The sequence below is a fragment of the Narcine bancroftii genome, chromosome 10 (genome assembly GCF_036971445.1).
Source record: "Narcine bancroftii isolate sNarBan1 chromosome 10, sNarBan1.hap1, whole genome shotgun sequence".
Taxonomy (NCBI): Eukaryota; Metazoa; Chordata; class Chondrichthyes; order Torpediniformes; family Narcinidae; genus Narcine; species Narcine bancroftii.
Genome location: NC_091478.1, coordinates 81,960,311 through 81,980,625, shown reverse-complemented (window position 1 = coordinate 81,980,625; position 20,315 = coordinate 81,960,311). Strand labels below are relative to the sequence as shown.

At 39.5% G+C, this 20,315-nt stretch overlaps 1 protein-coding gene across 8 annotated transcripts in view; it reads left to right on the top strand.

The window, feature by feature from the left end:
* fto (FTO alpha-ketoglutarate dependent dioxygenase) overlaps nt 1-20,315 on the top strand; it is a 322,852-nt gene that overhangs the window by 67,808 nt on the left and 234,729 nt on the right. For all 8 annotated transcript variants that reach the window (XM_069901571.1, XM_069901569.1, XM_069901568.1 and 5 more), the window contains exon 5: nt 12,894-12,973. In XM_069901571.1, the coding sequence (XP_069757672.1) occupies nt 12,894-12,973 (80 nt within the window). The remainder of the gene's footprint in view (nt 1-12,893; nt 12,974-20,315) is intronic.

The window sequence follows — 20,315 nt, the reverse complement described above, 5'->3', positions numbered from 1 at the left end:
AACCATTGCTGGTCAATCTAGGGGTAACCCATTGCTGGTCAATCTTGGGGTAACCCATTGCTGGTCAATCGTGGGGTAACCCATTGCTGGTCAATCTTGGGGTAACCCATTGCTGGTCAATCTTGGGGTAACCCATTGCTGGTCAATCTTGGGGTAACCCATTGCTGGAAAATCTTGGGGTAACCCATTGCTGGTCAATCTTGGGGTAACCCATTGCTGGTCAATCTTGGGGTAACCCATTGCTGGTCAATCTTGGGGTAACCCATTGCTGGTCAATCTTGGGGTAACCCATTGCTGGTCAATCTAGGGGTAACCCATTGCTGCTAAACCATAGCTGGTAAGTGCTGGAACTCTCTGCCTGAAGAGTGGCAGAGCAGGACACACTGCAGCTACCAAAGGAATTAAATTGATTGTATGATCTCAATAAAGTTTTGCTCTAATCTCCAGCACAGAAAGGAAAGAGCAATTGTGTTCATCATAATAAAAAGTGCAATAGCATTGAGGTTAATGGACATTCTCAACCTCTCAGTACTCCAGTCAGAGGTTCCCACCTGCTTCAAAAGGGCATCATTCATCCCTAGTGCTCAAGAAGAGCAGTGTGAGCTGCCTCAAGGGCGTTCGCCCAGTAGCACTAGCTTCTACTGTGATTAATTTTTTTGAGAGGTTGGTCATGGCCAGAATTACACATACCTAAGCAAAGGACTGGACCCACTGAAATTTGCCTATCATCACAATCGCTCCACAGCAGACACAATATCGCTGGCTCTCCACTCAGCTCTTGACCACCTTGAAAACAGCAACTCAGACAAACGACTGCTCCTCATTGACTACAGCTCAGCCTTCAATACCATTATTCACACAGTGATGGTCAAGAAGTTATAAACTCTGGGCCTTTGCACCCCACTCTGCAACTGGATCCTTGACTTCCTCATCAGAAGACCACAGTCAGTACGAATTGTAAACAATGTCTCCTCCTCACTATTATCAACACAGACGCACCTCAAAGATGCGTTCTTAGCCCACTGCGCTACTCATTATACACCCATGATTGTGTGGCCAGGCGCAATTCCAGTGCCATCTACAAATTTGCCAATGACACCACAGTTGTCATCAGAATCACAACCAACAATGAAGAAACATACAAGAGGAAGATAAATCACCTCATTCAGTGGTGTCACGCCAACAACCTTGCGCTCAATGTCAGCAAAATCAAAGAGATGATTGTCAGGGGAACATGACCCAGTCCTCATCAAGGGTTCAGTAGTGGAGAGGTCAAGAACTTCAAATTCTTGGGTGTCAACATCTCCAAGGATCTGTCCTGGAGCATCCATGCTGATGCAATCATAAAGAAGGCTCACCAGTGGCTATCTTTGTGAGGTGTTTGAGGAGATTTGGTATTTCACTGAAGACTCAAAAACCTCTACAAGTGTACCATGAAGAGCATTCTGGCTGGTTGCAGCACTGGCTGGTATGGAGGTGTCAATGCTCAGGTCAAGAAAAAAACTGCAGAGGGTTGTTAATTTGGCCTGTGACATCACAGGCACCAGACTCCATTGAGGACATCTACAAGAGGTGGTATCTTAAAAAAGTTGTCTCTAACTTCAAAGACCCCCACCATCCAGGCCATGCCCTCTTCACTCTGCTACCATCAGGAAATAGGTACAGGAGCTTAAAGACAAGTACTCTGTGGTACAAGGACAGCTTCTTCCTGGATAATCAATGAACCAAAGATACTGCCTTACTTTTCGTGCACTATTTTGTTTTATTTATTATTGTAAGGCAGTTTATATGAATGTTTGCATTATAATGTTGCCACAAAATACTGAATTTCGTGACTTGTTCATGATTCTGATTTGGATTATGGACATTTTGAAGTGTAATGCTCAATCTTGTGACTTGCCACTCTCCCAAAGCCATTGAGCCAAAAATATGTTAGTTGCTACAGTTCCTCAAATTGATTTACTTCAATAGATAATTTGCTGACAAGAAGTATGACATCAGTGTACAGATGACTTGGAAGACCTGTGATTCAAGAAAATCAGGCAGTGCTTGCTTGTCTTGCTTATTCTCTTTCTGAGTGAAATTCTTTCCTTTTTTTTTATTTGTAATTTCTTTCTGACACAGAGAATTTCATGGATATAAAGAGAGCAAAGACCAAGACAATTCCGAGAGAACTATTTCAACTTGGAGTTCTTGATATTCTAATTTTGTGGCTTCCTTTAACTTTCTATTTATGCTGGATAGATTTGAGATTTCACTTTTAGCCAATGTCTGATTACTCAACAGCTTGGATTAATATTTCAACCATTGAGTTTATAAGGTCATCTTAGAGATCGCTGGTTTCTGTTGACTTATTCATAAGTTGTTCAATTATAAGCTGAAATGTTTATTTGATGCTGGGAGAAAGAACATGATTCTTTATCTATCTCTTCAAATTCTGTCACCTTAAATTTTTGTAATCAAATATCATTCTCTTTTTAAAAAAAATACAGACAGCAAGTTTTGGTAAATTGTAAGCGTTTGTAACTGATCCTCATCTGATGGTGAATGATCTACCTTCTCAGACTTAACTTTGTTAAAAGTAAGCAGCAGTTTTGCATTTCCAGTCAATAGTCATGTTAGTGTTTTCAACTGATTATACTTTGAATACACGAAGATGTGGCCTTTAACTCCTAACAAGAGTCATGCAGATTGAGGCTGAAATGCCATTTTGTTTTCTGCCAGTTTCGATATACTTTTGTTGAACTTGTGTGTATCATTGAATGGTCAGGCCATTTTTTTAAAAATGATTTATCCAAAAGGAAGGATGTGTTGCATGTAATGAGCACTGAAAGACCACAAACAAATAGAAGAAATGTTTTGGGTCTAAGACGCATGATCAGTTCTCTTTCTTTTTAAAATATTTTTATTGATGCTTACATTATGCACAATTGATCAGTACAGTTATGTATTGCATTGTTAGATTCAAAAGAAAAGAAAATAAATCCCCACCCACCAAAAATAACTTTATGATTCAAAACTCCTAACATTAAGCAAGGTTAAAAGCTGACACGTAGGAATCAAGTGGCAACCTAGAGATGGACAGCACAGCACCAAAGCTTCAGAACAGCCCTAATACTTTACATTATCATAATAGTCAATAAATGGCCCCGCATCTTTTGGAAGTTAATATTTGACTCTTTAATGGCATATCTAATTTTTTTCTAAACTTAAACAAGACATAAAATCACTTAGTCATTGTGTATGCGTAGGTGGAGTATTGCCTTTCCATTTCATCAAAATGCACATCTGGCTAACAATGAAGTAAAAGGTAAAATTTAGTTTTGAGTTGGAGTAGGTAAAACATCATCATCATCTCAAAATTATTCAAGTAGAGCAGTTAAAGGGCAAGGTTCTAATTGGACAAGTCCAGAACACATGAACCAAAGAAGCTTCACCAATTTTATATTTGTCTCATTGAAGATTTATATTTGGATAAAAACGAGACAATTTAACTTTAGATGCGTACTCTATGGACCATTTTAAATTGCAACAAACAGTGTCGTGCACAAAAGGAGGTCATATTAATCAGATTACAAATAGAGTTCCACACCTCATCTGAGAATGAAAGATTCAAATCCTGTTCCCAATTGTTCTTGATTTTAACTAATGAGGCTATCCTTAAATCAAGCAAATTATTATAAATAAGAGATATTAAACCTTTATATGAAAGTTGTAAATCAAAAATGTATCGAGTATGTTTACCTTTGGAATTCACGGAATGTCAGGGATCTTCTGAGATTGAACAAAATGTCTCACTTGTAAATATCTAAAAAAATGAGTGTTTGGTCAGTTAAATTTTACCACCAATTATTCAGAGGACCAAAATTTTTTCAAATAAAAAGGACTTTAAAATATTTAATACCCAATCTATGCTTGTCATTAAATACAGTATCTTGCAAGGAAGGTTGAAAAAAATAAAAAGCTCTCTGAAATTTAAAAAAAGTCTAAATTGTGCTCATATTCTCAAACTACAGTATAACTCAGATTATCCGAAAAGGTCGTGTCCGGGCCTATGTTGGATAAACAGTTTTTTCGGATAACTGATCATTTTTTAAAAACAGCCCAGTAGCAACGGCAAATCATTTGTATCAATGTTTGAACAACAGCAAAAAACGAGTGAAGGCTTTTTAAGCATTAAAGTAATGTTTAATTCTCACCAAAAAAGTGCTGGCCACAAAGCCGCCACCAATCACCGAGACCTCCCAACCGCCACTGATCCCAGACACTCCTCCCACCGCTGCCGCTGATCCCCGGGGAGGCTTCTCGGGCCAGTGGAACACTCACTGGCAAGTTGGCAGGCTCCTGTTTCCTTGGACACCAGAGCTCCCGACACCCGAGCCCAGACTCCGAATTCTCCCCTAGGCCAGGGAGTTTGTTGTGCGTATGCAGTAGTAGGCCGAGGGGAGGGTTTAGAGTTGGTGTCAGGAGCTCTGGAATGCAAGGGAGGAGGGAAGGGAAGGGGTGGGGAGGCTACTGAGCCCAAGGTCCTACTCCTGCCCGCGAGGCCGCTCTCCTTGATGACGCCAGGACAAGGGATTCTTCCGGCTGTTCGCAGAGGAAGAGTTGGAGAAAAATTCAATTGGGGAAAGTAAAGAAGAAATAGAAAGAGAGAGGGGAGGGAGTTCAGTCTTCTCCAAGACCAATTACTCCTTCTAAATCTGCAGTCATGATTCAATCTTTTTTTATCTAATTATGCTGTTTCAGATATTTGGCGGTTTTTAAATCCTAATAATAGAGATTTTTTTTTCAAATGTGCACCATTTGTATTTTAGAATTGACCTTTTTAATTGATAACCAACTAATTTCTATGACTAAGAAATAGTTACATCAGATCATGCTCCTAATACTCTATCACTAGACTTACTGGATTCATCTTTTACAAAAAGACAATGGAGATTAATATTTTGTTACTTGCAGATAAAGAATTTTTAAGTTTCATGGAGAGGCAAATACAATTTTTGTTTACTACTAATTCTTCTCCAGCAATATCTCAATAGATGCTTTGGGATACAATGTAGGCATATTTAAGAGGCCAAATTATTTCTTATACTAATATGGAAAAGCTGGAGTTAATTAACCTGATCAAACAAATTGATTTATTAATGGTCCAAGACAACAAACCCAGATTTATATAAAAGAAGAATAGGACTTAAAATTAAATTTGACCTTTTTACAACTTACCCTATTGAACAACAATTGCTGAAGAGCAGGAGCTATTTTTACGTACATGGGAAAAACAAAAACAGGTAAATTATTGGCTGGACAGTTAAAAGGGTTATCAGCTAAAAGGCAAATTGACAAGATTAGAAGAAATGATGGTAACAATGACTACAGATCATTCTGAAACAAATAAGATTTTTCAGGTGAAATAAGCGCCTCTAGACACTAAACTGAAGAGATTACTTTATATAGTCATCTTATCAGATTCACACAGAATATGAACTTAAGCTCCTTAATTAGCTTTTATTAATACGATTAATGTAAACATTACTCTGTACAATTAGCTTACGATTTATGTTCTGTATGTTAATGAATTAAGATTGATGACTATTTTCTGTTTACATATGACAGGTAATATTACTCTCGCAAATTAATAAAAATACAGTACAACTCCAATTATCCGAAATAGGATTCTCCAAAAATCCCATTTATCCAAAATTTTTTTCAGAGCCGAACTGATCGGGGATGCCGGTTTCCTGGCGGCGGGTGGGGGTTGTCGGCTTCCCGGCAGCAGTGCAAGCCTCATGCACCCGGTCAGGAGCAGGAATCTGGGATCCTGGCGAGAATGGGGCCTTGGTCGGGAGGTGCCAGTGATCGGTGATGGGTGGTATTTTTTTTGGTGAGAATTAAACGTTATTTTAATGCTTAAGAAGCCTTTCCTTGTTGTTATTTAAACACAGTTACAAGTGATTTGCTGTTGCTCCTGGGCTGTTTTCAAAAAAATGACCAGTTATCCGAACATATCGTTTATCCGAAAGAGGCCCAGTCCCAACCATTTTGGATAATCAGAGTTGTACTGAATATTAAAAAGAGAGGGGAGGGAGTTACCTGAAACAAGGACAATCATCGTTCTAATTTCATGTTGAGTAATTTTTTTTCAACCTGTGATGTCAGTTTGACTCTGAATAACTTTGGATAAATAAGAATTTCTGATTTGTTTTGGATATCCTCGTTTATCCGAATTTTAAAAAAATTCTAATTAAATAAAGTAGAATTTTTTTCCTTAAAAAGATGTTTATAACTTGTAGTAATTGTAATACCAAGATAGATTAATTGTTCCTTCACAATCTTAAAAGGAAAATTAGAATATCTTGGTATAGAACCATTTAAACATAAAAGTTCACTTTTATGCACATTCAACTTGTACCCAGAAAACTGACTAATATGAGAAAGCAAATCTAATATGCTTGGTAAAGAAGCATTTGGATTAGATACAAAAAACAAAAGATCATCTGCATGTAATGAAACCTTGCATCCCTTTAAAATCTCTAGAAGAGCATTGCTAGAGGTTCTTCTACAGATGTACTGTGGAGAGCATTCTCACTGGTTGCATCACTGCCTGGTGTGGAGGCACCAACTCTCAAGACAGGAATAAACTCCAGTGGGTTGTTAGCCTGGCCTGCGACATCACAGGCACCAGACCACTCCATCGAAGACATCTATATGAGGCGGTGTCTTAAAAAAGCAGCCTCTATTGTCAAAGACCCCCACCACCAGGCCATTCCCTCTTTATTTTGCTACCATCGGGGAAAAAGTACAGAAGCCTAAAGATGAGCACTCAGTGGCACAAGGGCAGCTTCTTCCCCACTGCCATCAGATTCCTAAATAATCAATGATCCAAAGATACTGCCTTATTTTTGTGCCCTAGTATTGTTGTTATTTTTTTTATATAGTAATGTTGTAAGATTATCATAATATGGATGTTTGCACTATGAAGCTGCAAAACACCCAATTTCTTGATTTGTTCATGACAATAATCCTTGATTCTGATTTTGAGGTTCAAAAACCAAGTCAAAAAGTAATAGACTTAAAGGACAACCTTGACGAATACCTCTTTGAAGATTAAAAGGTTTTGATTGCCATAAATTAGTAAGAATTGAGACAGAAGAACATAAATATATTAATTTAATCTATTTAATAAAACATTACATTTTTCCAAAGTGGCAAATAGATAACCCCAATCCACCCAATCAAAAGCCACCTTTGCAACTAGAGAAAGAACACATTCAGGGGCAGGAGTGGGAGGTAACTATAAAACATTAAATAAATGATGTACGTTAAAATAAGAATAATGGTTTTTAATAAAACTGGTTTGATCTTCAGAAATAATGGTAAAATATTCTCCAATCCATGGGCCAATAGTTTAGACAAAATTTTCATATCTATGTTAAGTAAAGAAATAGTAAGGAGCACATTCAAATGGATCCTTCCCCCTTTTTAGAATAAGATAAATACAAGCTTCATTAAAAGATGATGGAAGATTCTCTTATTTAAATGAGTCACTAAACACATAACTTCATTGGGGCATTAGCAATTTGGAAAAGGATTTATAGAATTCTAGGGGGTACCCATCAGGTCCTGGAGATTTCCCAGCTTGTTAGAAGAAATTACAGAAAGTATTTCCTCTTGAGAAATAAGTTTATTATGAGAAAGTGGAGGCAAATTAAGTGATTTTTTTTAAAAACTGAGTTCTGTCAAATGTTATCACTGTCTCTGTAACTTCTGCCTGTCCTAAGTGCTTCTAGTAATTTCTGCTTTTGAATTGATTTGGAAATGAATTGACAACATTTTAATCTCTCACCTTGGACTTGGGTATTGATGAGCATTCTCCAAAAAGACCTAATCTTCAAGATCAGAATATATGTGGCATTATTAATTCGATGTGCCTGACACACCTCAAGATAATTTTAAGGTCATGTAATAGAACAGAAAATGTGATATCACATGAAATTTACTTTCATCTACTGTAAGACAGACAAAGATTAGCTTACAGCCTGATAGAGAAAAGCAAAAGAGAGTCCCCTTCAGGGTCACTGAATGTCCATGGGTTCACCTCCAGAGCTTCTGCAGCCTCCAAAACCACACAGCTTCCAGTACGAACTATCAGTAACCCTTCCTCCAAATGCACACCTTTGACACAATCATGAAGCCTCCAGCACCCCCTCGCATCCTGGTTCCAATACCTGGTACCCCTTCAGCCAGTCTCCAGCTGTCCACAGTCCTTTGATTCCAATCACCAGCAATCCACCTCCATAGTTGGTTCCTTGCCTCGAGTCAGCTTGCTGCCTGTGTATTCTTCAGGGTCAGAACTGCTCACTGGTCCGCCCCAGTGTTCACCGTCCCATGGGCCGTCTTCTTTGCTTCTCCTTCTCAAATAAGGAGTGGTCTCCCCATTTTCATGTGCCCTGCGGCTGTATTCTACTTCCCCGGAAGTCTGCAACCCCTCGTGGCCACTGCCAAATGTAAGCACTGCCATCTTGGGCCCAGTCCCTTCAGTCACAGGATTTAAAATAAACCACCATCGGCTGCTTTGACAGACCATTTAAAGTCTGTACAGAAATGACGGCAGCTGGACTGGGTGGTTGGACCACGCAGGGGAACGGTAATACTTCACTCCCTGTTCTCTGCGGGTATGCACCAGCAACAATGCTGCAGTTATAGCAGCTCCAGCAATGCCACGATTTTTTCCTGAGATGCAGCTTGCAGAACTTGGGATGTCTAATCATCCATTGATAATTAAGAGATATATAATTGGGTCAAATACAGTAGTTAGGGGTTGAGGATGATCCACTTCCACATCTCATCTTTGGGTTCTGGGGTGACTAAAAATGCTAATGTAGAATTTGAGACTGCCATAGTTGGGGCTGAAAGTGCATGGTGAGATAAATGAGTCATTGGCATAGAAGATGGAATAATAATTTTGCTGCTTTGGCTCTTCTTTCATGTGCTACCAGGAATGAGCACCCTCCACTACACATTAACAACTCCGTAGTAGAGAGAGTGGAGAGCACCAAGTTCCTTGGAGTTCACTTAACTAGTGACCTATCATGGACACATATCTCTTCACTTGTCAGGAAGGCGCAACAGCGACTGCACTTCCTGAGAAGACTGAAGTGGGCAAAGCTACCAGCCACCATTATATCAACCTTCTATAGGAGCTCTATTGAGAGTATTCTGACCAGCTGCGTCCCAATGTGGTATGGTTGCTGCAGAGAAATGAATGAGAGATCAATCCGTATGACCATAATAGTGGCAGAGAGAATAGATGGAATCTCCTTCCCCTCCATCATCACAATCTACTGGGATCATGGTCTAAAGAGGGCCCACAAAATCAATGAGGACCCCTTCCACACAGCATTTTTCAACTGCTCCCATTGGGGAAAAGAGTATCAGGCTGAGGAACCAGCAATGAGAAGGTAGAACAACCAAAGGAACTGCTCACACTAAACAATTGGGATTCTTGTATGTACAAAACAATGTTGATTTATTTATTTGCATAATGAAATTCTTGCCCTGCATATGTGTTGTTTGTTTGTATGTGTGTTATGTTTAGTTATATGTCTGCATGTTTTGCACTGAGGACCAGAGAATGCTATTTTGTACAATCAGTTGACAATAAATTTAACTACCAATAATGAGATTTGGTTTCCAGTGCTATCCTGGATGTTCCTTCTCCATTTTAAATGGTTACATGCCAGGATATACTGTGAGTCGAAGAGAATGTTACAATTCTTTTCAAAGCATCTAAAGAACATCCTCAAAGCATTTACTCTGTCCTAGCAATCTCTTACATTAGCAGAGTTCAGAGTAGAATAAATGTGATAAATTTTTAATAAATGTTCTCAGGATGTATTTTCTTTTGGCAATATGATGCAACTTCTCCTCAAATGCCTCCTCCCTGTGTCTAAAGTACCATTCCATTGAGATATAGTGATTAACACTAATACGCCAACTCCAAAAATAGCATTATATTCTATGACCTGTTTTAAACTATCTCAACTGAGGGTAAAATCCCTCCCCTCATAATTGCTGTGCTAAATCATCATTTTTATATCTGATGTTTGATGTCAATAAATAACAGACACAAGAATCACTGTTTTTGAAATGTTTCTAATACCAATGCCAGGAGTAATGACAGAAGAGAATACAAAAGTAGTGTTTAAGAGGCTTCTAGGTAAGTACATGGATATGCAGGAATAAAGTGAAATAGATCACGTGCTAGCAGCAGAGATTTCATTTAATTTGGCATATTGGTAGGCTCTGGCATCAGGGGCTAAAGGGTGCCTTCCTGTGCTGTACTTTTGCAAATGAAATATAATATTGGGAACTGTATGGTCATGCACTTTGGGAGAAAATGTGCAGGCTATTTTTTAAATGGGGAGAAAATTGAAAATACCTGGATGCCACGGGACCTGAGAGCCCTCGTGCGGGGCACCCTGAAGGTAAATTTGCAGGTTGAGACAGCAGTGAAGAAGGCAAATGCAATGCTGCCATTCATTTCAAGAGGAATAGAATACAAGAGCAGGGATGAAATGTTGAGGCTCTATCAGGCACTGGTGAGACCTCATGGAGTGTGGTGAGCAGTTTTAATCAAGGCTATGCTGATGTTGGAGAGGGTTCAAAGGAGGTTCACTCAGATTATTCCAGGAATGTAAGGGTTTTCATACGAGGAGTATTTGACAGCTCTTGGCCTGTATTCAATGGAATATGAGAGAATGAGGGGTGATCTTATTGAAACATTTTGAATGTTGAAAGGCATGGCCAGAGAAGATGTAGAAAGCTTGTTTCCCCTGGTGGGAGAGTGAAGGACAAGAGGGTGCAACTTCAAGATTAAAATTTATTCAGACAGAGGATGGTAAATCTGTGGAATGTGTTGTCACAGAAGGTTGTGAAGACAAGGCCATGTATTTATGGCGTGTATTTAAGGCAGAAATTGATAGATTCTTGTTTAGCCAGGGCATGAAATGTTATGTAGAAAAGGCTGGGCAATGGGCTGAGTGGGAAAATGGATCAGCTCATGATTGGACGGCAGGGCAGACTCGATGGGCTAAGTGACCTATTTCTGCTGCTACGTCTTATGGACTTGTGGACTTATGGCACTTTTCTGTTTTATGATGTAACAAATAATTAAGTATTTCCCAAAAGTTATCTGGAGTTATTTTTATACACCAGAACATTTCATGGTCACTTTTCTTTGCTGTGTGTTATGCTAATCTATTTAATAAAACCTTGCATCAGATTTTCACAGGCATGTGCTCAGTGATATCAATGGGCAACGACTGATTTATTTTTATTTTCTGACATCACCACTTCCGGGGTCAAAGGAGCACAAATTATTTTCAAAACTCAATTGCGCACTTCACAATAAACTGTATTTTCAAGTAGATATCATCTCCTTAATCATGAATAATCTTTCAAATCAAAATGATATATTTGCACTCATGGACATTTGAGCGAAAGGGAATTTAAATATTTAATATAGTCATCAATTGGAGAATGTAATTTGAAGAAACAAACAATGAACTTGTCAAATCAGGATTCGCAATATGTAGAGAATAAGTAGATGAATGAGTGTCATTAACTTGTTATGTTTCTGTTCTCTGAAAAGTACACATACAGTATTTAGAAATAGACTTGTTTTAAGACTATATTTTTGAATACCCTGAGTAGAAAATAATGCATTGTTCTAGTAATTTTAGAACTGGTCTTTAGCGGTTTATATTTAAAACAGCACAGTATATCTGAATAATAGTTCTGAATTTCAATAGAAGTAGACATGCTGTGCTGAAGAACTGGTTTCTGAGCTGTGAGTGTGTTTGAATTTTGGCTTCCTCCGCTATAGTCAAAGTATTTCATTGATTATCTAATTGAATAAAGCAATTTGGATGAAAAAGGAAAGTGTAGATTTATTGTGAAGAGAAAATTTTAAAATGACAATCCTGTGTTTTGATAATTAGAACCAGACCAGGATTAGAGAGTCATTTAACTAATGTGAGATGAGTAGACAGGTCTTGTTTACTGCAATCTTTCTTCAATGCAGATCAGATTCTGGGCATACCTGACCCACATGGATTATTATAATCTCTTCACCCCTGTCTGCTTGTCTATTGATGTCGTGTGCACAGGCTAAATGCCAAAATAGCCAATTTTTAATGTCATGTTCACAGATTGGGAATTAGTAGAGAAGGCAAAGTGCAATTGAAGACTGTCTGCTCATCACATAAATATGTCATTTACTCTGTCAGCTCTCAGAGTAAAGTTGTGAAATGAATGCACTTTAAATGCACTGACATTATAGTAATAATTTTAAAAGCTAGAATATTTGAGAATGTTGTAGTGCTACAAATGCGAGGCCTTGTGTGGTAACGTAGAGCCAGTAAAGGAATTATAAAAATTAGTCTGTTGAAAACATGAAAAGATAAGTAAAAAATGAAACAAGTAAATATATCATAATGCTTCATTGCACTGAATATTTCTGAATAGAAATTTGCCCTGTTACAAGGTTAGCGTTCGAACTGAGAATAAGGTTTTTATGCAATTTGAGGACTCTTGATAAAATATTATCCCAAAATTAATGATAAGATTCAGTTTAACTTATTTGAACTCCATTCCTCCCAACCAATCCTAGAACTTTCAATATTCTAAACATTTTCAGTTAATTTCCTAATTTCTTGCTAGTACTTATCCTACAGATTCTTCAACATGTTGAGCTATGAATCAGAGTTTGACTCTTGTTTGATCGGTCTGTTGTGTGCACTGTCCAGTACTCAATTTTCTATCATAAAGATTAAATTTTGTTTAATATTTTTTACATGGATTGAATATGATTGTGTTTTCTAATCTGTTGTTAGATGATCTTAATATGACCCATCAACATTGTGTGCTGACTGGAATGCAATCTCGATATAGCTCTACCCACAGAGTAGCAGAGGTAAGATTGGGTGTTAAAACGTTCTGGCTCCATTTATGCTCTGTTAGTGAAGTGTGCCTTTTGACCTGGTAACACAATTGTCAGAGTTCGACATCTGTGTATTAAAAGGTGCATCAGCAGTGTGCAATTCAGAAGTCTTTTTTCTCTCTCTCAGCTATTGTGACCCAATATACTATAAATCTGAAAATTGAATAAAAGATTATTTTGATACCCAGGTGCTTTGTTCAAGATTAAATTGTAAATTGTATGTCTGTCACTGAACACATGACACAATAAAGCTGGATTGTCTATTTGTTAAATCTATGTTGATAAATCCTAATTTTTACTAAATTATTCAAAACAAGGATAGAAAACTGAAGTATATAAAGAGATTTCTTAATGTATCTAAAATTATGTGCACTAAATATTAATTTAATTTGGCTTTTGACACTAAATTTAGGTGCATGACAACTAGAATGAAAGGTAAAGTGTAAATTTTGGATGCCTTCTATGTTAAGCAGATGATAAAGCGATTTGGTTCCCTCACAATGTTATCATTCTGATGGCTAATCCATTTGGATGGTCCATCCAAAAAAAAATGCTGGTCTGCTGTTCATCCAAAATACCGAGGACCATAGATCAGGTTGGCAGAAGGAAACTTTTTTTCTCCTCGCAGAGGTATATTAGAACAAGTTTAAGATAAGGAGTTGAAGTTAAGAAAGGATCTGTTCACCAGAGAATGGTTGATATCTGGGATGCACTGTCTGAGACAGCATTTAAGAAGCATCTTGTTGAGCACTGGAATTACTAAGGAAATATTCAGGCCAAGTGCTTGAAAATGGGGTTACTGTAGATGCATGCTTAATGAACAGCATGCATGCGGTAGAAGGAAGGGCCTGTTTCTGTGCTGTGACTCAATTAGTGAGCTTGATGTTTTTTGAAGGGTGTGCCCCCTTCAGCAAGGTGGACTTCCATTTCAGCCTTTGGATATGGTGTTGAATGTGGGCTGCAACCAAACCGAGGTACATGTGTAATGATTTAGTGGTTTCGGTGGCGATGATCATCTTGAGTGGTTAAAGACATTCAGGTAGGTCATTTTCCTTATCACGATCAAACAGATATTGCAGCAAGGGGGAATGACTGAAAATTGTAATGTCAGGTTGCTTCAGGTCATTCAATGATCTGGTCCAGACAATGAGAATGAATGTTTTGATTTGCTGCCTCTGGTTACTTGTACCAAATGGCCAGACCACCATTCACCGCCTCAATATTCATATCAACACTGATGTACATACTTTTCCTTTCATCACACTGGGACACTGAATCATCTCACTCTTTCAATCAAATCACACCCTCATTGGCTCCTCATCTTCTCTGGTAATATGTCAAATGTATTACAATTTTCTCCCATCTGCTTTGTAGCCTTTTTGTTCCATATGACTGTCTAACCGTGTTCACAACTTGTTTCTTTCCCCCGCTCACCATGCTATCTGCAAATTTGACAATTCATTTTACAAATACTGCAATGTACCTTACTTGTAGTTCTTTACTGATTCAAGACACCAACAAGGAAAAATTTTAATAGTTACAGCCATACTTAGGAATGTGCCTGCATTTTATTTCATATATATCTTATCCTCAGGCAATCATTCTTAAGATAATGTGACAAATAATTTGCTGAAAATTCTCTCTTGCTATTACTTGTACTATTCTGAATGAATGAATTCAGTTTGTCACGAATGTACAGATGCAATGGAACTCTAACTTCCAGTTGCTAAAAACACGCTAGCAACAATTTTAAGTGTTATTTTTCTTGTGTATTAATTATCTTTGCTTGGCTTCGCGGACGAAGATTTATGGAGGGGTAATGTCACGTCAGCTGCAGGCTCGTTGGTGGCTGACAAGTCCGATGCGGGACAGGCAGACACAGTTGCAGTGGTTGCAAGGGAAAATTGGTGGGTTGTGGTTGGGTGTTGGGTTTTTCCTCCTTTGTCTTTTGTCAGTGAGGTGGGCTCTGCGGTCTTCTTCAAAGGAGGTTGCTGCCCACCGAACTGTGTGGCGCCAAGATGCACGGTTTGAGGCGATATCAGCCCACTGGCGGTGGTCAATGTGGCGGCAGTCCTTGTACCTCTTCTTTGGTGCACCTCTGTCTCGGTGGCCAGTGGAGAGCTCGCCATATAACACGATCTTGGGAAGGCGATGGTCCTCCATTCTGGAGACGTGACCTACCCAGCGCAGTTGGTTCTTCAGCAGCGTGGATTCGATGCTGTCGGCCTCTGCCATCTCGAGTACTTCGATGTTGGAGATGAAGTCGCTCCAATCATTGTTGAGGATGGAGCGGAGACAACGCTGATGGAAGCGTTCTAGGAGCCGTAGGTGATGCCGGTAAAGGACCCATGATTCGGAGCCGAACAGGAGTGTGAGTATGACAACGGCTCTGTATTCGCTAATTTTTGTGAGGTTTTTCAGTTGGTTGTTTTTCCAGACTCTTTTGTGTAGTCTTCCAAAGGCGCTATTTGCCTTGGCGAGTCTGTTGTCTATCTCGTTGTCGATCATTGCATCCGATGAAATGGTGCAGCCGAGATAGGTAAACTGGTTGACCGTTTTGAGTTTTGTGTGCCCAATGGAGATGTGGGGGGGCTGGTAATCATGGTGGGGAGCTGGCTGATGGAGGACCTCAGTTTTCTTCAGGCTGATTTCCAGGCCAAACATTTTGGCAGTTTCCACAAAACAGGACGTCAAGCGCTGAAGAGCTGGCTCTGAATGGGCAACTAAAGCGGCATCGTCTGCAAAGAGTAGTTCACAGACAAGTTGCTCTTGTGTCTTGGTATGAGCTTGCAGGCGCCTAAAGGAAGATAAATATATCAATAAATAATAAATTTTCACAGTGGTGCAAACAAATTGTGATCTTAAAGTAATGTAAAAGTTGGTGCAAAAGCGGAGGTTTATGAGCCTATCTTAACCTTTGCTTGCTCTAACTTCCATATCCTCACCCTTTGTCCTAATCCAAATGTATCATGAGAATCAGGCTGAGAAACATTGATGTTTCTGGAAATACTTGATCAGGGTTACCCTTTTTGACAAGCATCAGCACTGACTTTCTCCCCTTTCAGCACAAAACTGAAATCCCAATCACAAACTGCAGGCCAAGCAGCAGAATCAGTTCTCAAATATACAAACTCGTGTTCTTTCAGTGAAGGGAACAAGAGATTCAACTTGAGGGGAGTAGCCTTCAAAGGAAAGCTCTGATTTGACCACCAGCAGTTTTTAAAAATATTCTTGCCAGGGTAATTAGGAATTGCAATTTTCCAATCTTTGATGTTCAACTTCTGTCCAGTGGAGGCAGTTAAAATTGTCCCCAGTATGCTAATGAACCTCGAATAACCTGTGTGAACCTACTGTTCCAATTCCTAGCATCAAATAGATCCTTCATGGGAACATGTTACCAAAATAATTGAAGTAGATTTAGTACTCAACATTGACATCTGAATGTCACTAAACTGATTGGATTCTAAATTGATTATGAATGATATTGGAAGTCTCTTTCAACTAGTATCGTCAAAGTTGAAACATGTGGCTGTTTTTAAAATAGTCATACTGCATTCTAATGAATTTGCTTTTTTGCATTTACAGAAACTGATGTAATATCTATTATCTTAAACTTTTACCTTATCTGGGCATACTATCCTGAGATTTATGTTGAAGGAAGCGATATACATTGTGATGAAATATTTAATTTAGTTTGGTGCCACATTTTAAAGCAGTCCACATTCAGCTCCTGGCTTATACAGTATCTACCAAGTCAACTGATCAAAGAACAGTTTTACTAAACTGTATAAAATTAAATAATTGTACAATAGACCAATCTTGACTATTAAGTTAGCCACTGGGTGAGTCACGTCTCCAGAATGGAGGACCATCGCCTTCCCAAGATCGTGTTATCTGGCGAGCTCTCCACTGGCCACCGTGACAGAGGTGCACCAAAGAAAAGGTACAAGGACTGCCTAAAGAAATCTCTTGGTGCCTGCCACATTGACCACCGCCAGTGGGCTGATATCGCCTCAAACTGTGCATCTTGGCGCCTCACAGTTTGGCGGGCAGCAACCTCCTTTGAAGAAGACCGCAGAGCCCACCTCACTGACAAAAGGCAAAGGAGGAAAAACCCAACACCCAACCCCAACCCACCAATTTTCCCCTGCAACCGCTGCAACCGTGTCTGCCTGTCCCGCATCGGACTTGTCAGCCACAAACGAGCCTGCAGCTGACGTGGACATTTACCCCCTCCATAAATCTTCGTCCGCGAAGCCAAGAAAGATAGAAAATAATACATTTACAATTTCAGATTTATTTCTACTCATCATCAGTTCTTGACATCACAATCTTTCTTTTGGATCTCAGCTTTTGAGATCCTTGAGAGCTGGTTCTTTATCCTTGAGACGTGAGCACCTTGCTTTTATGATTATTTCGTTTCTCGATCTCTGAGTCGTTTCCATCAAACCAGTTCTGCTGCTTTCTAGTAGAAAACAATGTGCCTTTTTGCAGGTGCCAGTTACGGTGCATTTCAGAATTATGGTTGACTTCAGCTGAGGGCTATGGGCAGTTTACAGTCACTTTTGGTTACAAGTTGTCAGGCTGTGTGTGAGACATGAGGTTTTTAAATATTGCCCAACTCCCGATCTATCTAAAAAGCATATCGGAAAGGTGGATTCAGTGTTCACACTGAAAATGGATCACTGAGTCCTTTTACATAGCAAGCTAGCTTCCCAGGGCAAATGGGGCGGGATGTCAAGCACAGCAGCGAATGTAGAACATACACACTGGGAAATGAAATCGCTCTGAACACAATAATGGAGACTGAATAGCAGGTACAAATCCCATCACCCCAGTTTGCAGACATACTGGATGTGGCTTGCTCATAAGAACCAGCTCATTCCTGGGCTCGCAGTGGGTTAACTGACAAGTTAGCAGATGGTTAATTTTAAAATTCACACGCTTTGGTCACAGGCTGAGGATCGCGGCGTCATCAGCCATCCCGCTTTTGAGCTGGTTTCAGGGGAAAGTAGAGAGGTTGTAGCTATTCCTAAACCTGGTGGTGCGAGTCTTGTGGCACCTATTCTTCTTTCCTGATGGTAGCAGTGAGAACAGAGCGTGTGCTGGGTGTTGTGGATCCTTGATGATTGCTGCTGCTCTCCCTATAGATGTTCTCAGTGGTGGGGAGAGTTTTGCCTGTGATGTCCTGGGTTGTGTCCAATACCATTTGCAGGGCTTTCCCGCTCAGGGTATTGGTTTCCCCATACCAGACCACGATGCAGCCGGTCATCACACTTTCCATACATTTTTGGTGGAAATTTGCCAGGGTTTCTGGTGTCATACCAAACCTCTGCAAATTCCTGAAGAAGTAGAGGCACCAACGTGCGTTCTTCACGATGCCATTCGTGTGTTGGGTCCAGGAAAGATCCTCAGAGGTAATGACGCTGAAGAACTTAAATTTGCTCACCCTCTCCACAATGATCACTGGATCGAACACCTCTGGTTACATGCAGATGTTATTGATGTACAGATAGTTGAGCAATACGTCTGCAGATGCTGGAGAACTGTAGCAAAGTACAAGAAGGACTCAGCACTTCATACGGCATTTATGGAAAACAATAGTTTGTCAGTGTTCTGGGCAATGCCCTTCATCAGGGGTGTAGAGATACATCTTTTGAGGATGGTGACAGAGAAGTCAAGTAGATTGCTTCTTCCTGCTGGTTTGGTCACTTTTTTCAGGGCTACTCTGTCAGTAATCTCCTGCTCTGGATCGTTAACAAGAAGCAGTATTGATTGATCAAATGAGGAATATGATGATCAATGGAGGGGTCCATGACTAAAACAGAAAGAGATGGAAATACCCAGCAGGTTTGGCCAAATCTGGGGGAAGAGAAACAGAGTCAGCATTTCAGGTTGGAGACTTTTAGTCTGACTAAGGGTCCATGATATTGTTTGACTTAATGATGACTTCTTCAGTAAATCTGTGTTAATATTAGGATGATCTATTAAGATTGTTTTGCTGAGCACCTTCACTCTGCTCACATCAGTGTCAGATTTCCCAGTGGCCAATTCTCCATCCCACCCATACTCACATTTCTGTACATGGCCTCGTGCTAACCCACTAAGACCACCCGTAAATTGGAGGAATGACACTTGATCTTCCGCCTGGGCACTCTCCAAACACATGGCATTGATATCGATTTCTCTGGTTTCTGCTGACCTCCTCAACGTTCTCCCTCCCTCCCATTTTTTTTGTCTTCTTTCCTCCAGCTCTTCATCCCTTTCCCTCTCCATTCACAAAGCTATCTCTCCTCCCCCTGCTTGATGCTGTGCCCTCCCTCCCTTATCCACTTATTACCTCCTGCCTTTGGGACCGTGCTCCTCTCCCGGCCCCTCCCTCCCCCAACACCATTTTGTTCAGGCTCCGGCTGACATTTCTTAATGAAGGGCTCAAGCCTGAAATGTTGGTTATTTAACTTTATCTTTGCTGACCTGCTGAGTTTCTCCAGCATTGTATTTTTACTCTTGGGAATGCTGGTGGAGCAGAGCTTTGCTGTTAGATTTCTGGACTAACCAGCAGAACAGTGTTACAAACATTGGCACTGGTTCTTAGTAAGTTGTGAAAACTGAAATAGCCCGAATACTGATAAAGCTTTTTAAAAAAATGTGCCTGTTATTGTTTTAAGCCACTTCAAAAGACATTGCAAGTCAAGAGTGGAGTTCCAAGAGAATATTACTTTACTTGTGATGCATTTTTCTGCTGCCAAACTCACAAATTGTCATTTTTTTTTACTAGATGATTTCAAAACTTATTCAGGTTTGCCTGAAACTTACAATTTCTTACATGGCTCCACCAATGCCATTTTGAAAATTGATAATGGTTAAAAATTCTTTGATGAATTGCTATTTACGTCAGCATTTAAAAAAAAAATGGCTTTGTGAACTGCAACCAAACTGATCTTAATTGTTCAAATTAATGCTGAATGTCTAAAATTTCTCAACATGTATGATTTGATGTTATTTTATTTGTTTTTTTTTACATTTTATAATCAATTTGCTGAGGAATGACACCATGCTGTGCTGATACTCTGTTCGAGTAACATCTTAATGAGTTGTTATGCACTCATAGCCCAGAGCCTGTTCCTTTTGATGTTTTAATTTTTTCCAGCAATCCAAGTTTTTATAAGAGAACCTGGAGTTCAGAGCTTGATGGACCTTATTTCATCACAAGCAGCCCAAGTTTTAAAAATAGAAATGAGTAATGTAATGCATAAAATACTTAAATGTGGCAACTAACAAGCAATGGCTGGAATGGTCTTACAATTTCTTTCAA